This window comes from Panthera leo, chromosome A3 (genome assembly GCF_018350215.1).
Source record: "Panthera leo isolate Ple1 chromosome A3, P.leo_Ple1_pat1.1, whole genome shotgun sequence".
Classification (NCBI taxonomy): domain Eukaryota; kingdom Metazoa; phylum Chordata; class Mammalia; order Carnivora; family Felidae; genus Panthera; species Panthera leo.
In genome coordinates this window covers 1,686,274-1,703,752 of record NC_056681.1, presented here as the reverse complement: position 1 = coordinate 1,703,752, position 17,479 = coordinate 1,686,274, and the positions used below count along the sequence as shown (strand labels likewise).

General features: G+C 65.4%; 1 protein-coding gene across 1 annotated transcript in view; it reads right to left on the bottom strand.

The window, feature by feature from the left end:
* LAMA5 (laminin subunit alpha 5) overlaps positions 1-17,479 on the bottom strand; it is a 50,177-nt gene that overhangs the window by 11,632 nt on the left and 21,066 nt on the right. The window contains exons 11-46 of the mRNA XM_042930462.1: positions 17,320-17,382; positions 13,268-13,408; positions 13,047-13,184; positions 12,816-12,950; positions 12,596-12,730; positions 12,384-12,521; positions 11,855-11,907; positions 11,516-11,621; positions 11,347-11,399; positions 11,152-11,257; positions 10,730-10,829; positions 10,471-10,627; positions 10,197-10,335; positions 9,782-9,924; positions 9,598-9,704; positions 9,343-9,496; positions 8,637-8,797; positions 8,427-8,535; positions 7,171-7,268; positions 6,888-7,089; positions 6,674-6,800; positions 5,947-6,086; positions 5,174-5,289; positions 4,827-5,038; positions 4,278-4,482; positions 3,940-4,084; positions 3,588-3,728; positions 3,284-3,445; positions 2,972-3,073; positions 2,784-2,867; positions 1,897-2,127; positions 1,306-1,419; positions 938-1,065; positions 655-735; positions 300-514; positions 19-119 (exon numbers count right to left, since the gene is read on the bottom strand). Of these exons, the coding sequence (XP_042786396.1) occupies positions 19-119; positions 300-514; positions 655-735; positions 938-1,065; positions 1,306-1,419; positions 1,897-2,127; positions 2,784-2,867; positions 2,972-3,073; positions 3,284-3,445; positions 3,588-3,728; positions 3,940-4,084; positions 4,278-4,482; positions 4,827-5,038; positions 5,174-5,289; positions 5,947-6,086; positions 6,674-6,800; positions 6,888-7,089; positions 7,171-7,268; positions 8,427-8,535; positions 8,637-8,797; positions 9,343-9,496; positions 9,598-9,704; positions 9,782-9,924; positions 10,197-10,335; positions 10,471-10,627; positions 10,730-10,829; positions 11,152-11,257; positions 11,347-11,399; positions 11,516-11,621; positions 11,855-11,907; positions 12,384-12,521; positions 12,596-12,730; positions 12,816-12,950; positions 13,047-13,184; positions 13,268-13,408; positions 17,320-17,382 (4,742 nt within the window). The remainder of the gene's footprint in view (positions 1-18; positions 120-299; positions 515-654; positions 736-937; positions 1,066-1,305; positions 1,420-1,896; positions 2,128-2,783; positions 2,868-2,971; positions 3,074-3,283; positions 3,446-3,587; positions 3,729-3,939; positions 4,085-4,277; positions 4,483-4,826; positions 5,039-5,173; positions 5,290-5,946; positions 6,087-6,673; positions 6,801-6,887; positions 7,090-7,170; positions 7,269-8,426; positions 8,536-8,636; positions 8,798-9,342; positions 9,497-9,597; positions 9,705-9,781; positions 9,925-10,196; positions 10,336-10,470; positions 10,628-10,729; positions 10,830-11,151; positions 11,258-11,346; positions 11,400-11,515; positions 11,622-11,854; positions 11,908-12,383; positions 12,522-12,595; positions 12,731-12,815; positions 12,951-13,046; positions 13,185-13,267; positions 13,409-17,319; positions 17,383-17,479) is intronic.

Here is a 17,479-nt window from a genome sequence, read left to right as displayed (position 1 = left end):
CCCCCCGGGCAGCCCTACCTGACAGCGGTCACAGCGCGGGCCTGTCACGCCTGGCTTGCACACGCAGTGCCCGCTGTGGGGGTCACAGGTCTCCGTCCCGCACGGGGAGCAGTCACACCCTGCAGAAGGGGTGACGCGGCAAGAGCCCTGAAGCCCCTCCCTCACCGGGCTCCTCCTCGCCGCCGCACTCGGGCCTGAGCCCCTCGCTCCGCCCGGCCGCCCCCCTCCTCCATCCCGCGGCGGCCCCCACGGCGGCCTGCTCGCCGCCCCCCGCCCTCCCCCGCGGCCCCCGCGCCTACGGGTGCAGTTGCCGGGCAGCAGGGCGTTGCCGTAGAAGCCGGGGGCGCAGCTCTCGCAGCGGGGCCCGGCGGTGTGGCGCAGGCAGCCGCGGCAGGCGCCCGTCAGGGGGTCGCAGTCGCTGAAGAGCAGGTTGGGGTCACCGTTGCCACTGCAGTCGCACGGCTGGCATGAGCTGCCCAGCACCATGGGGTTCCCGAAGAAGCCCGGCGCGCACCTGGGGACGGTGGCAAGGTGAGCGGCCTGTGTCCCTCCGCCCACCCCCAGCACGCCCACCCGCACGCACGCCCACCCATACACATGCCGACTCACGCGCGCGCCCCCCACAGCCCCCGCCCCCACGCCCAGCTAGCTCACCGCTCGCAGGAGGCGCCCGCGTAGCCGGGTTTGCAGAGACACTGTGTGCGGCCACCTCGCAGGACGCAGCCCACCGCGAAGCTGTGTGGGCGGAGATGGTCTTGTTACGGCGGTACACCCACCAGGGGCCCCCACCCGGAAAGCCCACCTCAGCTGTCCCCGCCTCCAGAGGGCAGTGCTGACCCAAGCGGGTAGGGGATGGTGACCTTCCACACTGGGCTGCAAGGGAGCGTGGCCACCAGCCGCCCTTTGGGGGGACCCTGGACCGGCTGGCCCAGCTTACTTGTTGGAAGGCACGGCGAGGGGGCAGGGGCAGCTGACACAGGGGGCCGTCGGGTCCTCGGACCCACTGCGAACAAAGCCAGCCTGGCAGTGCTCGCAGCGGTCGCCCTCGGTGTTGTGCTGGCAGCCCTGGGGCGGAAGGCGCAGGTGGGGGCGCTGACGACACAGGCCCTGCTCCTCACAGCAGGGTCTGATCAGCCCTCCCGCCAGCCGTGCCAGGGACTCTGTGCCCAAGGCCAGCCGGTGCCCCGCCCAGGACACCTCCCTCCACCCGCACCCCAGCGTGGCCACAACCGCTGATCCAAGGGCCCTGGTCTCCCCGAGTCTGTGTCTCGGTGGGCTGCCCGGCCTCTGCTGGGCCCTACTCACCTCGCAGATGCCCGAGCCGGGGAGGCAGCGGTCTGAGTGGCCGTGGCACTGGCAGGGGACACAGCGACCCAAGAAGAGACCTTTGACGTCCCGGTAATAGCCGGGGGCACACTCCTGGGGGCAGAGGCACAGTGCTCAGGAAAGGAAGCAGAGCCAGCCCCAGAGCGCAGACGAGGGACCATGCTCTCAGGCCCTCAGGAATCCTGGCCCCGACCGGCTGGAGACATGAAGTCAGATCCCCAAAGGCATACGGACGCCCTGACCCCGGTGAGCAGCCCCCCAGTGTGGGCTGGGCCGCCTCTCTCTCCTCCAGATGCCTCTTCTGACTGGGCGGGCGCTCAGTGACGAACCCCTCGGACAGACAAGCAGGTGGACGAATGCGTGAAGGGGAGGAGGGCGGGCAGGTGTGGGACGCGGCGACGCCGGGGTGGGCCCGCGGACGCAGGCGGACCGGGCAGTGAAGGGATGCGGCGCGGCCGTGTGTACGGAGGGCCGGGCAGGGACACGGGTGACAGGGGAGGGGCAGACAGATCAGCCGGCGGGCGGGAGGCGAACGGGGAGACGGAACGGGGCCGCCTGCCCCCACCTCACCTGGCAGGAAGCCCCAAGGTAGTTGGCAGGGCACATGCACGACTCCACGTTGCTGGCTGGAGGCCCCCCGCCCGCCTCGCCGGCCACCTCCAGCGCCACCCTGCGCAGGGAGACGGCCGAGGAGGTCTGGGAGAAGAGAGCGCGAATGTGCACCTCCTCCAGGCCCGCCAGCACCATCATGAGCTCCTCGCGGGACACGGCGCTGTGGGTCTCCGTGTGCCGGAAGTTCCCCTGCGGGCCGTGACGGTGCTCAGCGGGGCAGGACGGGTGACTTCGGGGCCGGAACAGCCCAAGCACCCGTGGGGGGACCGGCCCCGGCCCCCCACCTCCCACTGAGCACAGACACCACCTCCAGACGTGATAAGGATTCAAACGCACGGAGGAGATGCTTTGAATTTTAGAACAAAACGCAGGTGAGCGCTTTCTGATTCCAGAGACTGACCCGTGAACGAGACACGGAAACGCTAACCACACGTGGAAAATCAAGAACTCTGAATCCGTTAAACATCTGAATTTCCGTTCACCCGAAGACACCTTAGATAGAGACCCAGACAGGCCACGAGCTGGGAGGAGAGCCGCTGCTCCCGAGGTAGACACGGGGAGGCCGGGGCAAAAGGCAGTTGGACCCGCAGGGCCGCCGGGCGCCCCAGCAGCTGCTCGGCCGTTGGGGGTCAGGGCCCCGCGGGCCGGCAGGCGGCCGGGAGCGCCACGGGCACGGGCGGCCAGAGCAGCGGGTGGCGATGTGCGCGGGGGAGGGGCCGAGCTCCCGCTCCCAGGCCCCGTTTTCTGTCCCGGAGAGCGGGCACGGCAGCCTCAGGCCCCCTGGGCTCCCCTGGGCCGTGCCAGGATCCAGGATGGCCCCGGGTGCCCGGACCAGCTCTGCTCACCTCCACCAGCTGCAGCTGCCCGCGGTGGACGTGGCCGGGCGCCGGGTACGCCGGCTCCAGGAACATGATGCTCATCTGGTTGCCCTGGGGAGGCGCGCGGGCAGATGAGGGCCGGCAGCCGGGCTGCCCGCCGTCCCGCTCGGCGGTGCCCGCCAACCCGCGCAGCCGCACCCGCCCCGTCCGGCTACCTGCAGCACTACGTCCGGCCTGCTTTCCATGGGGATGAACACGTCTCCCCGCTGGGTCTCCGAGTGAAGTTCGTAGCGGAGGGTGCCGCCATAGGATGACACCTGGAGGCAGGGCACAGAGACGTGACCCGGCCAGACCCTGACCGCGGGCGCAGGGTCACCAGCAACGGGGCTGGGCTGGGCCCCGGGCACCCTCACAGAGCCCCTATCCCGCCCTGGACGTGGGCACCTCACTGCTGTCCTCCCCCAGCCTGCAGGGGGTTCCTGGACACCCTCACAGTGCCGTCCCCAGGGCCGGCCTCGCTCGCTCACCTTGTCCCCCAGGTAGGAGGGTGGGGCCTGCCAGTACAGCTCAGGGAAGGCCTCGGCCCCGAGCCGCAAGTCGGCGTAGAGCAGCTCCGAGGCCGCCCGCAGCTCGTGAGGCACCACCTGCCGGTCGCTGCTCGCCAGCGTCCAGCCCTCCATGTCCACAAGCTGTGGGCACACAGGAGGGGCGCGGGGTGAGCACCCTCACGTGCCACGGGGCCCGTCCCGCACCCGGGGCCTGCCGGTTGGGGGTCACGTGTCCCCTCTGGGAGGCGGCCCTGCCCCAGTCCAGGTCCTGCTGACTGCACACCTCCCGGCGGGTGTGGGCCGAGCTCCCACAGCGCTCGGTGGCCCCGAAGCAGAAGCAGCGGGTGCAGCCTTTTGGGTTGGCAGCGTCCAGGAAGAAGGTCCCCAGGCGGCACTGGTCACACCTCAGGCCCTGCACGTTCTCCTGGGGGCGGGTGGACAGGGCAGGTCGGTCGGCCACGTGCTGTGGGCTCAACCACCCTGGCTCGCTGTCACCCGCTCGCTGACGGGCTGAGTCCCCAGAATCGGCCGGGAAGCCCCCAGGGCCCCCAGAGGAGGAGTTTCAGCGGCTGAGGCAACACAGGAGGTGGGGCATCAGGCCGTGGAGGCCACCTAGGCCCCCCCCGGCCCCTCACCTTGCAGTAGCACTGGCCCGTGAGGGGGTCGCACACGCCGGGCGTGGAGCCCGCTTCATGGCAGTCACAGGGGCGACAACTGGGGTAGCCGTGGAAGCCAGGGGCACAGGTGTCACAGCGGCGCCCGGCCACATTGGGTCTGCACCTGCCAGAGGAAGTTCAGACGCTGGCCGGGCCTCCCCTCCACGCTTACTGAGACCACAGGTGGCACCCAAGGCAGCGGATCCCCAAGGTGTAACCCCCCCTCCAGACCTGGGGGGAGGTGCTATCAGTGGCAATGCCATCCCTGACCCAGGACCGACCCCGGGCCATGGTGACAGCCCCACTGCCCAGCTCACTTGCACTGGCCACTGTCCATGTCACAGGTGGGATCCGTGAGCTCCTGGACACCAGGCCCCGAGCAGTTACACTCCTCACAGCCAACCAGGGGGTGGCAGCCAAAGGTCTGGGGCTGACAGACGATGCAGTCAGGCGGGACGGTGCGAGGCGGGCAGACACAGCGGCCGGTGAGCTCATCACACAGGCGGCCTCGGCAGTCACAGGCTGCAGAGCACGGGCACGGGCGTGGTGAACCCTCTGCCCCATCAGACGCCAGGGGTCCGGGCCCGAGGACACCCCGCCCCACCCCACCCCGGCCCGGTTTCGCCAAGCTCCAGGCCGCCTGGCCCAGGCGGCTCCTCTGATGTGCGGTCAGTTGCCCAGAATCGCTGTCCGGTCCCCGGACCCTGTCTGACAGCGAAGCCACGGGCTGCCTGAGGTCCTACAGACGGGGCAGCACAGCTCTAGAACTTTCTCCTGGCCACCATACCCACACTTCCTTCCACTGGGAAGCCTCCCTGGGATTAGGACCTTCCTTCGCCGGCACCCCCGGGGACTGAATTACTCACGCCTGCAGCTGGGGAAGCCCCAGTAGCCAGTGGCACAACGGGAGCAGTCACGGCCGATGACATGGGCACGGCAGGGACACTGGCCCCCAAAGGGCTCACATGTGGGGCCCGTGGCTCCCATTTCATGGCAGCCACAAGGCCGAGCCCCGTTGTTATAGAAGAGAGAGAGAGAGGAGGCTGCATCGCGACAGAACTGGGACGAGCTGCTGGGGCTGGGGTGAGAATGAGGTGGTGAGGCCCAGTCCCCATCCAGAGCCCCGCCCCCAGCCCCACCCACCGCCCCGCCTCCGGCCCCGCCCCACCCCGGAGCCCCGCCTCCAGCCCCGCCCGGCCCCAGCCCAGTCCACCTGATGTGGTATCCCTGGCTGGCACACTGGCTGATGAAGTCGTAGGATTTGTCCAGGGGCTCCTCTCGGAGGTAGCCGGAGCTGTAGGCCTCCTCGGGGACCACCAGCACGTACTCCTAGAGCACCAAGGCCTAGTCACCTTCCCGTGGGCCCAGGGGAGGACCCAGGCTGGGGAAGTAGACCAGAGCCTGCCGGAAGCAGCACATCACGAAGGGGGGTGGGGGCGGGGGGGTCCCTGGGACCGGCCAGGGTCCAGCCAGGCAGCTAAGACGGCAATGGCCGCACCACACCCAACCCCGGGCCCCAGCAAGGCTGGCAGGTGTTGGGTGCCCAGTGGGCTGCTCAGAAGGGAGGTCGGCTTCTGGAGCCTAAGGGACGCTTGGGGTTGTGATGCTCAGCGATAAAGAAGCGTCCAGCCTCTTGGTGCCCCCCTCCCATCCTTGTCTGCCAGACATGCCTTTGCCCTCCCTCTCCGTCCCTCTAGGCCTCCTCCTCCGAGAAGGCCACCCTGACCAGCAGGGCTCCAGGGGGATAACAGGCAACATCTTGGCTCTTAGATACCCTCCCCCCTCCACCAGCCTCACAGCCTGGCCCGGAGGTCCGTGGAGCCCGCTCTCCCTGGCACCTGGCGTGGGGCTGGGCCATGCAGATGGACACACCCTGCCTGAGGTGACCGATGGTGTGACGCGTTCGGGACATCCATACCCGGAGACGCTAGCCCCACGTCGGGCCCCAAGACATCTGCGTGCAGACATGGTGTCCTCGGGACTCACCAGCCAGAGCCACCGGCCCTCGGGCACACGCACGGTCACGGTGAGCTCGCTGTCGGTCACATCCAGGACGGCCTGGCCCTCACACACCACCAGGGTGCGGCAGCCGTAGCCGTGTGGGCAGAAGCTGGCGTTGGCGTGGCCTGGAGGGGGATGAAAAGGCAGGTCGGCGCACATCCTCCACGCCCCACAGACCGGCCGTGGCCCCGTGGCCTCATTCCGGGGTCGCTCCCAGAGCCACCAGGGAGGAAGAGATGGCCACGGGACAGCGCCCTGCCCACCGAGGGGCGTGCATCTGCGATGCACAAGGCGGACATGTGACCGTGCGTCAGGCCTCTCCGGCTGGGCCCGCTCGTGCTACGTGAATCGGGTGTGGCCACACACAGAGGCCCGCTAGGCACGGGTCCCGAGCTCGGCCGAGCAAAAACGAAGCAGACACACACGTGAGAACACAAGTGCCGTCGACGCGTGTCCCGCGGTGAAGCCTGGATTACCCGCCTACGTGACAGGGCGAGCCCCGACTCTGGAAGGGAATCGAGCGAATCCGGGAAGGGGGCCCGGAGGCCGGGGCTGCCGCCTGCCCTGGGCCCTGGGCCCCTCCTCTGAGAGCCGACAGCTCTCGCGACGTCCGCACCTCGCGATGACCACACGAGGGGCCGTGCGAGGAGACCCCCGACGGGCTGGCTCCTCGTCCGGGGGTCCGCCCCCACGGCCCGCCCCAGCCACTCACCCTGCCAGACTCGGCCCCCGCTGACGAGGACCTCCACGGTGAAGGTGGGGTGCGCCGGCTGGTAGCCATGCAGCAGGAAGGCGTAGCGGCCCAGCGCGGGCACGTGGGTGGTGAAGACCACAGTCCCCTGCAGGGAGAGGCTGCGCTGAGCGGGCGCGGGGGTAGGAGCGCGAGCCGGGCTGGAGGGTGGAGTCCTCCCGGCCTGGGCCCTCACCTGGGGGTGGCGCAGCAGGGTGGGCTCCACGTCGGGGTCCACGGCAGTGGAGGGCCGAGGCTGGGGCCCTGGCGGGAGCGCGCCGGGCGCGAAGTCCTGCGAGCGGGCCAGGGGGAGGCCGGGAGGCAGCGGCAGCACGCGGCAGTCCCGCAGGATGACGGGCTGGGGCGGCTTCGGGAAGCGCGACGGCAGGCAGGTGGCACTGGAGGGGGCGCGGGAGTGAGTCCCCGCGGGCCGGCCGGCGTGCCCCGCCAGCGGTCCCGGCCCCTCCCGGCCCCGCCACCTGCTGGGCTCGAAGGCACCGTGGCTGCTGACACAGCGGACCCGGGGCTCCACGAACTCCAAGCTGAATGTCTCCACGGGCACCAGGGTGACGCCGTGCTGTGGACAGAGGGCCAGGTGTGGACGTGCGCGTGGGGCCCTCCCACACCCCGCGTCGGCCCCGCGTCCCACTCTCCGCGCCTAGTCCCCGGTTCCTCTGGCTGCACGAACACTGGCCCTCGACTACAGCGTCTAGACCAGAGCCCTTCTCAGCTCTCCTCGGGGCCACCCTCCTGTCTCCCCTCCGCCACCCATCCTGTCACTCTCTGCGGCTCCAGCGACAGTATCTTGTGTGGCAGATACGACAAACGCGAGACACCAAAGCTGCCCAGGAAACCCCACAGCGGAGGCGGGGACACCTGCCCTGTGAGATTCCGGTAACAAAGCTCCAGAACGCACTGATGAGATGGCGCGCTCAGTGCCGGGGGGGTGGCCACGGGGGCCGAGGGGCGTCGCGGGGGCGTGCTGCTTCCCGGCCTGGGTGTGGGAGGGAGAGCCACGCTGGGCTGTGCACGCGAGGCAGGTCTGGGTCCCCGCCACAGGGCTGAGCAGAGACGCAGGCCCCTTTACGTCAGCTGGTCGGGCGGGAGCCCTGCTGCCGTGTCTTCAGCAACACGCGTGAAACACACCAGCCCCAGAAAGCGCACGGAGGGGGTGCGGCGGGCAGCCACGGGGCTCCCTCTCCCTTTGTGAGTCTTTCCCGACACGCGACGCTTTTATAACGGCACGTGCAGGAGTAGATCCATTTTTTAAAGGGCGGGAAACGTAACACTGGTCTTGTGAGAGCGAGCGTCACCCGCCCTGAGCTTTATCGAGGGCACGTCTCCGCTCGCTCCTGGGCGTCCGCGACGTTAGCACGGCACGATGCTTCGTGCCCAGGCAGGTGCAGGGGCCCGTGTCGCGGCAACGTCGTCCTCGTTCTCAGAGCACGGAGGACGACCAGGAGCCAACGACCCCGCCGAACAGACCCCTTCACACGGCGATGTTCTTGCAAATTATACCAGGAGGCGGTTTTTTGTTAACATAGTCACTTTCTCCTCCTCTCCAATCCCCCACGCACCCCCTCCCCACGAGCCGTGCGCGCACTGACGGTGGGGCGGCTGCTGGGCCCCTGGGCTCCCCACACTCTTCTACTTCTATGCCGTCTGAAATCTTCCGAAAGGCGGGAAGCCACAGGGGGGCCCTGGGGCCCATGCAGGTCAGGGGTCAGGGCCTCACCAGGAAGAAGCGTGCCTGCTTGGCCGTGAGCCGGACGCTGGCCTCCGTGTCCAGGTGGAAGACCGCCAGGTGGTGCTGCGTGTCCAGGGCGGCGCCCCGGCACAGGGTGCTGGGGACGGGGGCGGGGTGGTCAGCGGGTGGGGCAGCCCCGGGGCCCAAGCCCTCCCACGCGTCCCCCCCAGACCCGAATCCTCTCCCACTCCCACAGACCTGTAGAGGCAGGGGTGCAAAGTGAGTGCCCCCTGCTGAGGGGCCCGCCGCGGGACGTGCACGCCTACGCCCACCTCCTGGCGGGCGTCCTCATTGGCATACTCCACCACCAGGACGTAGCGGCCCGGCTGTGGCACAGCCACCTGAAGCTGAACGTCCACCTGGGAGTGGGGGGGACAGAGTGATCAGAGGCCCCACCGGCAGAACAAGACCCCGTGCACTCCCTGGGCACCCCTGGGCACAGCCCTTACCACCTCCCCCCGACAGCCCCCCCCCCCCCCCCCCCCCCCCCCAGGTCTGAGTCTGCACCTGCTGTCCTTGCCCGGGGCACTCCTCCCAGGACACCTCCATGGCCACTTGGCCTCCAACCTCTGCTCACTCCAAGCCTCCCCTGCCTTCCCAAGGCCTCTTGGCCTCAGTGCTGCTGAGTGCTTGCTGCCCGGAGGCCCAGCCCGGGTCTTCAGAGAGAACAAATGACTCTCTGCCTCCTCGTGATAAGCTGGGGGGGAGGGGGGGTCAGCGACACCCCATTTACAAATGAGGCTCCAAGGCTGTCCTGACTCCCGATGTCAAACCTGTGGCCTTGCCTGCACCTGTGTGCCGTCACCGCGGCACGGGCCCTCCCTCCCCCAACCTCCAGCCAAGGGCACGCCTTCCCCAGATCTTGACCCTGCCTGCCCCTCTGTGGGGTCCCAGGGACACGCACGTCACTGCCCAGGCAGGCGGCCAGGGGCGGGTGCGAAGGGCTGAGCTGCTCCGTGGGGCACGGCCAGGGCAAGCTGTTGTCACGGCGACACAGGGCCTCGGTTCCTGCAGCTGAGGGGAAGCCATCCAGGGGCAGGTGCGTGTAGAGGAGGCAGCTGGGTTGGGGGGAGGGCGGGGGACACAGAATGCCATCAGCAGGGACACGCAGTGGGCACAGTGAGGGTCAGGCCTCCACCCCCACCAGGCCGGCCCTCACTTCTCCCTGGAGCGCTGCTCAGCAGGCCGGAACGTGCAGGCCTCGGTCACCCGCAGCTGCAGGAGGGCCGCCTCGTAGTAGGTGCTGGGTAGAAGGACCACATAGTCCTGGCGGGCGGGGGGAGAGGTATGTACTAGGGCCCCGTCTGCGGGCCCTGATCCACCCCGCTCAGCCCCCGCCTCACCAGGAGCACCCCCTCAGCCTCCACGAGCAGGGCCCAGGCGCCGGGGTTCAGCACAAAGGGCTCCCCAAAGCCCCTCTGGGGCACGGTGACAAAGGCAGGCTCCGTGCTGGGTGGGAAGGTGACAGGCTGGCTCTGCTCCGTACCTGGGGACGTGGACCGTGAGACTCCTAGTCTCAGCCCACGGGCCACCACGGGCTGCAGCTCCCACACATGGGCCCCCAGTGGGGCTGGGGCAGAAGTGGGAGGGTAGGGGGTGGGGCAGGAGCAGCTGGGGCGGGGCTGGGCGGGACTAGGGCGGGGGGGGGGGGGGGGGGGGAGGGCAGCGGAGTGGGCAGCAGGGCTGGGGCGGGGCGGGCAGCGGGGCTGGGGCCGGGCGGGCAGCGGGACAGGCGGCGAGAGGCCCCCAGGCACTCACAGTTGGTGCAGGTGGCAAACTTGCCCTCCTCCTGCACAGAGACTCGCCCGCTCACAGTGCTGGGCCCGCGGTTGACGAACCGGAAGACGAGCCGGAAGAGGTCAGGGGAGGTCACGTTCAGCCTCACCACGATCCTGGGCTGGGGGGAGCGGGGACACGGAGAGTCGGGGTCGCCCCTCCCTGGCCATTCCCAGCCTGGTCCCCCGCCCGCCCCGTCTGCCGGCCACAGCGGGGACTCGACGCTGAGACCTGGGCCGGGCAGCTCCCCACCCACCTGGATGGGCGACATCTGCGCGTAGCCCCTCCAGCCGAAGCTCTCGAACTCAAGGGGGTTGAAGCCGAAGCGCGCGGTGCGGCCCTCGGGCGTGGCCGCCTCCTCCAGCTCCAGGCGTAGGTCGTGTAGGTCAGGGAGGTAGTGGTCTCGCGCCGGCCTGGCCACGACAGGGGCGGTCAAGGGCAGTCCCCCGGGGCCCCTACTGGACGAGCTGCCTCTCCGGCCCCCTGCCCTCCAGCCCCCCGGGTGGGGCACCCACTCGGCACAGGTGAGGCCCTGGGTGTTGGGGCGGCACCGGCAGGCGCCCGTCCGCGGGTCACAGCCCTGTCCCAGCGCACCGCCGACGTCACACCGGCAGCCTGCGACAGGAGAGCGCCAGGTCAGTGCCGCCCACCCCCAGCCGGCCTTGGCGCTTTTCCCACACCGGGCCCGGGCCCCTGGGGCTCGGTCTACTATCTGCAGAGAGCAACGGGGCCACAAAGCCCACCCCCACGACCCGCAGGGGCCGCCTGGGGCTCCGGACAGTGATGAGACCCTGGGGCCGACTAGTGACGTCTGCCAGGGGCACGGGAGAGAGAGGGCGGCCCCCGTGCCCAGCACAGGCCTGGCCAGGCTTTCGGAGGCTGCCCGACGAGTGCCCGCACGACAGCCAGGCCCTCCCCGCGGGACGCAGTCACTCACTGCGGCAGCCAAAGTAGTCAGCTCGGTCCAGCCCGAAGAAGCCGTCCCGGCACGCTGCGCAGGCCTGGCCACACACGTGAGGCTTGCAGGAGCACTGGCCGTCGCCCTGTGGCCGGGCGAAACGGTGAGACCGAGCAGGGAGGGTCGGGACGCGCCTGCCCCACAGCCCCCGGGCACCTCGGCCCCCAGACTCACCGGCCGGCATTCGGCGACTCCACCCAGCGTGCCCCGGGGATCACAGCTGCAGCCTAGGGGAGAGGCAGAGCGGGCCTGGACCCCGCGGGGCTGGCACTCGCCTCCCTACACCGCTCCCGTGCCCCAGAGCCTCCCCAGCACTCCGACACCCACCCACCCCCAGACTCACGGGTGCAGCCCTCGGGGTTGCTGGGACTCAGCCCCCAGAACCCGGGTTTACAGCGATCGCAGCTCGGCCCCTCCACGTGAGCCCGGCACGTACAAGAGGCCTGTGCCTGGGAGAAGATGAGACTGAGGGTCAGAATGGGCCCCTGCCCTTCTACCCGAAACCCTTAGCCCTAGAGCCCCGACCGTGCCCCATCTCGGGCATGTCCCCGGGATGCAGACTGAGGACCAGCCAAGGGAACAAACGGGCCCTGAGGTTGCCAAGGCGACAGGGCAGCAGGGGAAGCGATGGTCTCCCTGGAAGTGACAGGCTGAACTCCACTGAGGGCTGAGCTGGGCTCACCTCAGGACGGGTGTGATCGGCCGGGGCCAGGCCGGCAGGGTGGCAGGACCCAGCTGTGGGGAGACACGGCTCTGGTCACTTCTCAGTCACTGACTCAGGGCCGAGGGCTTCCCCGGGCCCGGCCAGGACCCACGGCTCCGTGGGAGCCAGCACACGTGCCTCCCGCTCATGTGAAGAGGCGGGCAAACACGTGCAGGGTGCCTCTGTGCTCTGGTTCCCTCGGCTACAAAGGCACGTGCCCTCCCCCGCCACAGGGAACATGTGCAAACGTGTGGACACACGCTGTAGGCGCACAGAGCACGTGAACACGGCGAGGGAACACGCGCTCCCGAGAACAATCACGTGAAAACGTGTGCGCGCACTTACGAGGCCCACAGACGCACATACGTGGCACGCGGGCCCCCACGTGAGCACAGTGCGTGAACGGCCACACGAACGCACGCGTGAGCACACACAGCGCGTGGACGGGCGTGGGCACACAGGAACGAAGGGGCAGCTACACGGACCACGCACCCCGCGCCGGCCTCACCTTCACAGGAGGGGAAGTTGTAGGCGCCGGGCACGCAGGTGTCACATCGCAGCCCCGTCACGTGGGGCCGGCAGCTGCACTGCCCGCTCCGGGGGTCACAGGCCGCGTGCAGGGAGCCCTCGGCGGAGCAGCGGCAGGCTGGGTGAGAAAGGCAGGGTGTGGGCGGGCAGGAGGGACATGGCCGCCCACCCTCCCCCCGCGAGGACACTCACGGGCACAGTGGGGGAAGCCGTGGAAGCCGGGGCTGCATTCCTGGCAGGTAGCGCCCATGTAGCCGGGGCGACAGAGGCACACGCCCCCTGCCCCGCAGAGCTGGTCCAGGGCACCCCGGGGGTCGCAGGTGCAGGCTGCAGGTGACACGGGGTTAGGCCCGGGGCGCCTGTGGGTGGCCCTCCCGCTCCACCCGGGGCCCCGCCCTGGCCCTCCGCTCACCGTGGCAGTCGGGGTAGCCATGGTGGCCCGGGCTGCAGCGGTCACAGTGAGGGCCGTCGAACCCTGGCCGGCACGGGCAGCGGCCGGCCTCATCACAGCCCTCGGGCAGGGTCCCCACGGGGCTGCAGCCACACACTATAGAGGAAAGGAGCACATGGGGGCCCCCTGAGCCGGGCAGGCCACACCCTGGGCCCCACACACCCCCGTGCCCGCTGGGCTGGCCTCGCTCACGTTGGCAGAGAGGAAAGTGGAAGTATCCCGGGGCGCAGCGGTCACACGCGGCCCCCTCGAAGCCCTCCCGGCACGCGCACTGGCCTGAGTCAGGGTCGCAGTCCCCTTCCACCGCTCCGGGGCTGGAGCACCGGCAGGCTGCAGGGAGGGGTGGCCGCACTCAGTCAGAGAGGGCGCAGGCTCCGGGGGCCGCACGAGGACAGACACGGGGCCACACTCACGCTGGCAGCTCGGGCCGTAGAACCCCGGGGCACAGAGCTCGCAGTGGACGCCCTGGAAGGCGGGTTTGCACACGCAGCGTCCCACCCGCGGGTCCTTCCGGCAGGCGTTGCCCTGGGTCCCGGCGGCGCTGCAGTCACAGTCTGGGGGGTGAGAGGGGAGTCTCAGGCGCCTCGCAGACCCCAGCCCTCCCCGCCGGAAAACCTCTTCTCTCCGCAAACTCTCCTTACGCCTCATGCGCTCACACAAGAACGAAAGGACAAAAATCCCAAGAAGGCAAAGCCCACGTTTCTGGAAAACTTCAAGCAAGGAGATCAGGACGGCTGTAGTCCGGGTAATTAGTCGTCGCTAACACAGCTAAGTCAACCGCAGGCATTCGCCCCACCAGAGAAAACGTACAAACAAAATCATAGAGAACGTTGTAGTCTTTATAAATAACTCCATGGGTTGGAGAGAAGGAAGAAAAGTGAGCCAAACGTCTCAACTTTGCCTGAGAAGAGGTCATAAATACTATTTAATTTTTGTCGCTTGTAGAAGATAATGGTTTGATATTTGTCAGAAATGGAAGGGTGACCCCGGGCCAGATGAGGAGACAAAAACGGAACTTGTGACCCCCCGAGAAGGAAACACAAACCATGCAAAACCAAAACACGTTCTGTTGCCCAATCTGGCCAGACGCGGGAAGGAAAGACCCCGCGGGAGGAAAGAGGACACAGCCAAGAACAGGAGCCCCGACTGAGGCCACGTCCCTGCCGGCCACGTCTCCTTTCACAAGATAAAACTCAGAGGCCTCCGTTTGGGTCCTGAAGAGAAACCAAGTGCCACTGGCACCGCGCAGTCGTCACAACGGCCGCCCTAGACGCGTCCCCGTGAATCAAAACCACCCCTGGTCGAGACCCAATGCTTCACACGTTGCTGTAACTAAGACAGAATGAAAATAATAAATTCAAGAAGTGATTCAAACAGTAACAACACAAAAGAAAGTAAAAAGACCAAGATACCGTGTGATCTCACTTATATGCGGAATCTAGAACAGAAACCAAAAACCAAGCTCACGGGTACGGAGAACACGTTGGCGGCTGCCGGGCCAGGGGTGGGAGAAAGGTGTGAAGGCGTCCAAAGGTATAAGCTTCCAGGTGTAAAAATGGGAAAGCTGTGGGGCTGTGATGTGCCGTTCACTGTGCTGGATGGCATATTGGAAATTTGCTAAAAGATCTGAAAAGGTCTCATCATGAGGAAAAAGTAATTCTGTAATTGCGTAGCGACAAGACGCTAAGCACGCTTACCGTGGTCATCGTCTCGCAATATGTGCAAATATCAAACAAAGACGGTGTCCACCTGAAACTCCCCGGATGTTGAATGTTAACTACGCTTCGATTTTTTTTTAAAAAGAAGTAGAAGGAATTAAAGATTTTAATTCAAGGTTTTCAATACTAGGAAACAAAATCTCTCCCCCAAACTACAAACAGAGAAACTCCAGCAGGTTTCATAGGTGGAATCTTAAGCTGTGTTTTGGAAACGCCAATATATTAAGCAAACTTCCAGGAGAGGAAGAAAGGAAAAGAAAGGAAATGAAAACAGACAATGAGAGAAACGAAAGGGAAGGTAGAAATCATGACAGACCGCTGTGTGTGGCTCTGTACCACTACGTTTTAAAATCCAGGGGCACCTGGGTGGCTCAGTCGGTTAAGCATGCAACTCTCGATTTCGGCTCAAGTCTATCCTGACAGTGCTGATCGTGCTTGGGATTCTCTTTCCCTCTGTCTCTCTCTGCCCCTCCCCTGCTCAGTCTGTCTCTCTCAAAAAAAGTAAACTTAAAACCTCTTTAATAAAAAACAAAACAAAACCAAAAGACACAGGCAATTTGCTAAGAAACATCAACGACCAGAATGGACTTAGGCTGAGGCAGGAAATCAACAGATACAAAACCACGGGAGGAACGAGAACCACAGTCGAAGACTTCCAGTAAACAACAGGTGTCAGGGCCCGTGGCCTCAGAAGTCCCATCAAACTTTTAAGAAATGGGTAATTCCCGTGATTTTTAAACCGCCCAAGCGAGGGTCATTTCCCAAGTATTCTACAAAATGAATTACAAAATGAAAACCAGATGGCACACACACCAAAGAAAAACACCAAGAAAACCCTCAACCAGTCTCCCCGACAGATACAGACACAAAGGTCTGCGTTAGGAAAGACACAATAGGGGCGCCTGGGTGACTCAGTCGGTGAAGCGTCCGACTTCGGCTCAGCTCATGATCTCACACTCTGTGAGTTCGAGCCCCGCGTCGGGCTCTGTGCCGACAGCTCGGAGCCTGGAGCCGGCTTCGGATTCTGTGTCTCCCTCTCTCTCTGCCCTTCCCCTGTCTCACGCTCTCTCTCTCTCTCAATAATAAATAAACGTTAAAAAAGAATTTAGGACAGACACAACGGAATTCCTTGGACAAGGAGCAGACTGCCCTGGACACCCCACCAGCATGGCCGTCGTGGAGCGCCAACCCTGGGCCACAGGGACCGGAGGGCTTTTGGGAGTTATGCTGGGGCTCAGCAAACTGCAGTCCAAGGGCTTGGTTCCCCTGCCTGCTTTGCAAATAAAGCTTTATTGGAACACAGCCAGGCCCATTCACGTTCACACAGTCCACACCGCTTTCCAGCTATGGCACACGACAGCGGGTCTCACGAGCCACGACAGGACATCTGGCCCTCAAAATCAAAGGCAGGCCCTGTCTGGCCCTTTCCGGAAGAAGTCTGTTGACCGCTGTTTACGCCACTGACGAAGAACAGACATTTAAATGTAAAGAAGAGACCGTCCAAGACCAAGCGACACAAGAATAAGTGAGTTTAGGGCGCACCACCTCCCTACGACGGAGTCAGACGCAAGTGTCGACAGAACCACCGGAGGGTTAAAACGGCAGCACAGGAGAGAAGAGTCCCCAAGACACAAGGCAGAGGACCCTGCCGGTGGAGGCACCGGCATGTGAGCCACGCGTCGTTTGCTGAGCGTGCAGAGAGCTCAGCCCCGCCAGCAACGTGGATGCCGTTACGGAAGAAAAACGCCTGCCCATCAGACTGGGACACACCATCTGCTGAAAGGCGCGCCTGATTCCAGAAAGACAAGGGGGAGGCGGTCTCTGACAGGTGAGCGTCCTGCCCGCTGGGCTGACGGTCGCAAGCAGCTTGCGTCGCTGCGGTGGTGCCCTGAGCATCCTCTGATGCCGCTAACGTGACTACACTGGGCACTATTTCGTTTCAGAGAGCGGTTTGGCAACCTGCCGCCAAAAATGTCCCTGAACATGCACGTCTAGTGACTCAGAACCTTCTAGGAAATTGTTCTGCAGAAATGATTGAGAATTGATGGAAAGTTTTAGCTACGGGGATGTTTATCGTAGCATTTTTTTTTAATTGGAAAGAACCTAAATTTCTAACAATTGGGAGTGAAGTAAACGCTACATCTGTTGGGATGACACGGAACACGAAGGGACACGTCTGCAGGGCCACAGCGGCCACAGCGGGTGGAAACACAGTTACAAAGCTCACGTACACGTGGCTGTCTGCAGAAGTGTGCAGGCACACAGGGAGGTCCTGGCTGTAGGAAGAGGGCTTATTTGTAAATGGCGCAATCTCGGATATCTTCTTTTTTCCGCTTTATACTTCCCCATCCTTCCGGAGGATTTTTTTTTTTTTTTTTTTTTTTTTAGCACAAATATGCATTATTTGCATAAAAATACAAGAACCAAAGGGCACCTGGGTGGCTCGGTCAGTTAAGTGTCTGACCTCTGATTCCATCTCAGGTCACGGTCTCACAGTTCGTGGGTTCAAGTCCCAGGTCAGGCTCTGAGCAATGACCACGTGGAGCCTGCTTGGATCCTCTCCCCCTCTCTCTGCCCCTCCTCTGCTCCACTCTGTCTCTCAAAATAAACTTAAAAAATACACAAGAGCCGAAAGTAAGGTGAGCACAGTGAACCCTCCCCCTCCCGTGGGGTCCTTCACGGGGCTCCCCCCGCCCCACTGCTCTAGCGGAGCCCAGGGCAGGACGGGGACCTCGGGCGACACTTACTCACGATCTGTCCGGCTGGCAGCACCTGTTCCCCGGTGTGGTTGGGGGAGGAGGACGACGCCGCTGAGGGAGGAGACGCTGCGCGTCAGCCAGGTCGGCTCAGCACCACTGGACACGCGGGCAGGACCGGAGGCTCCACCCTGGGTCCCCCCACCTCCCA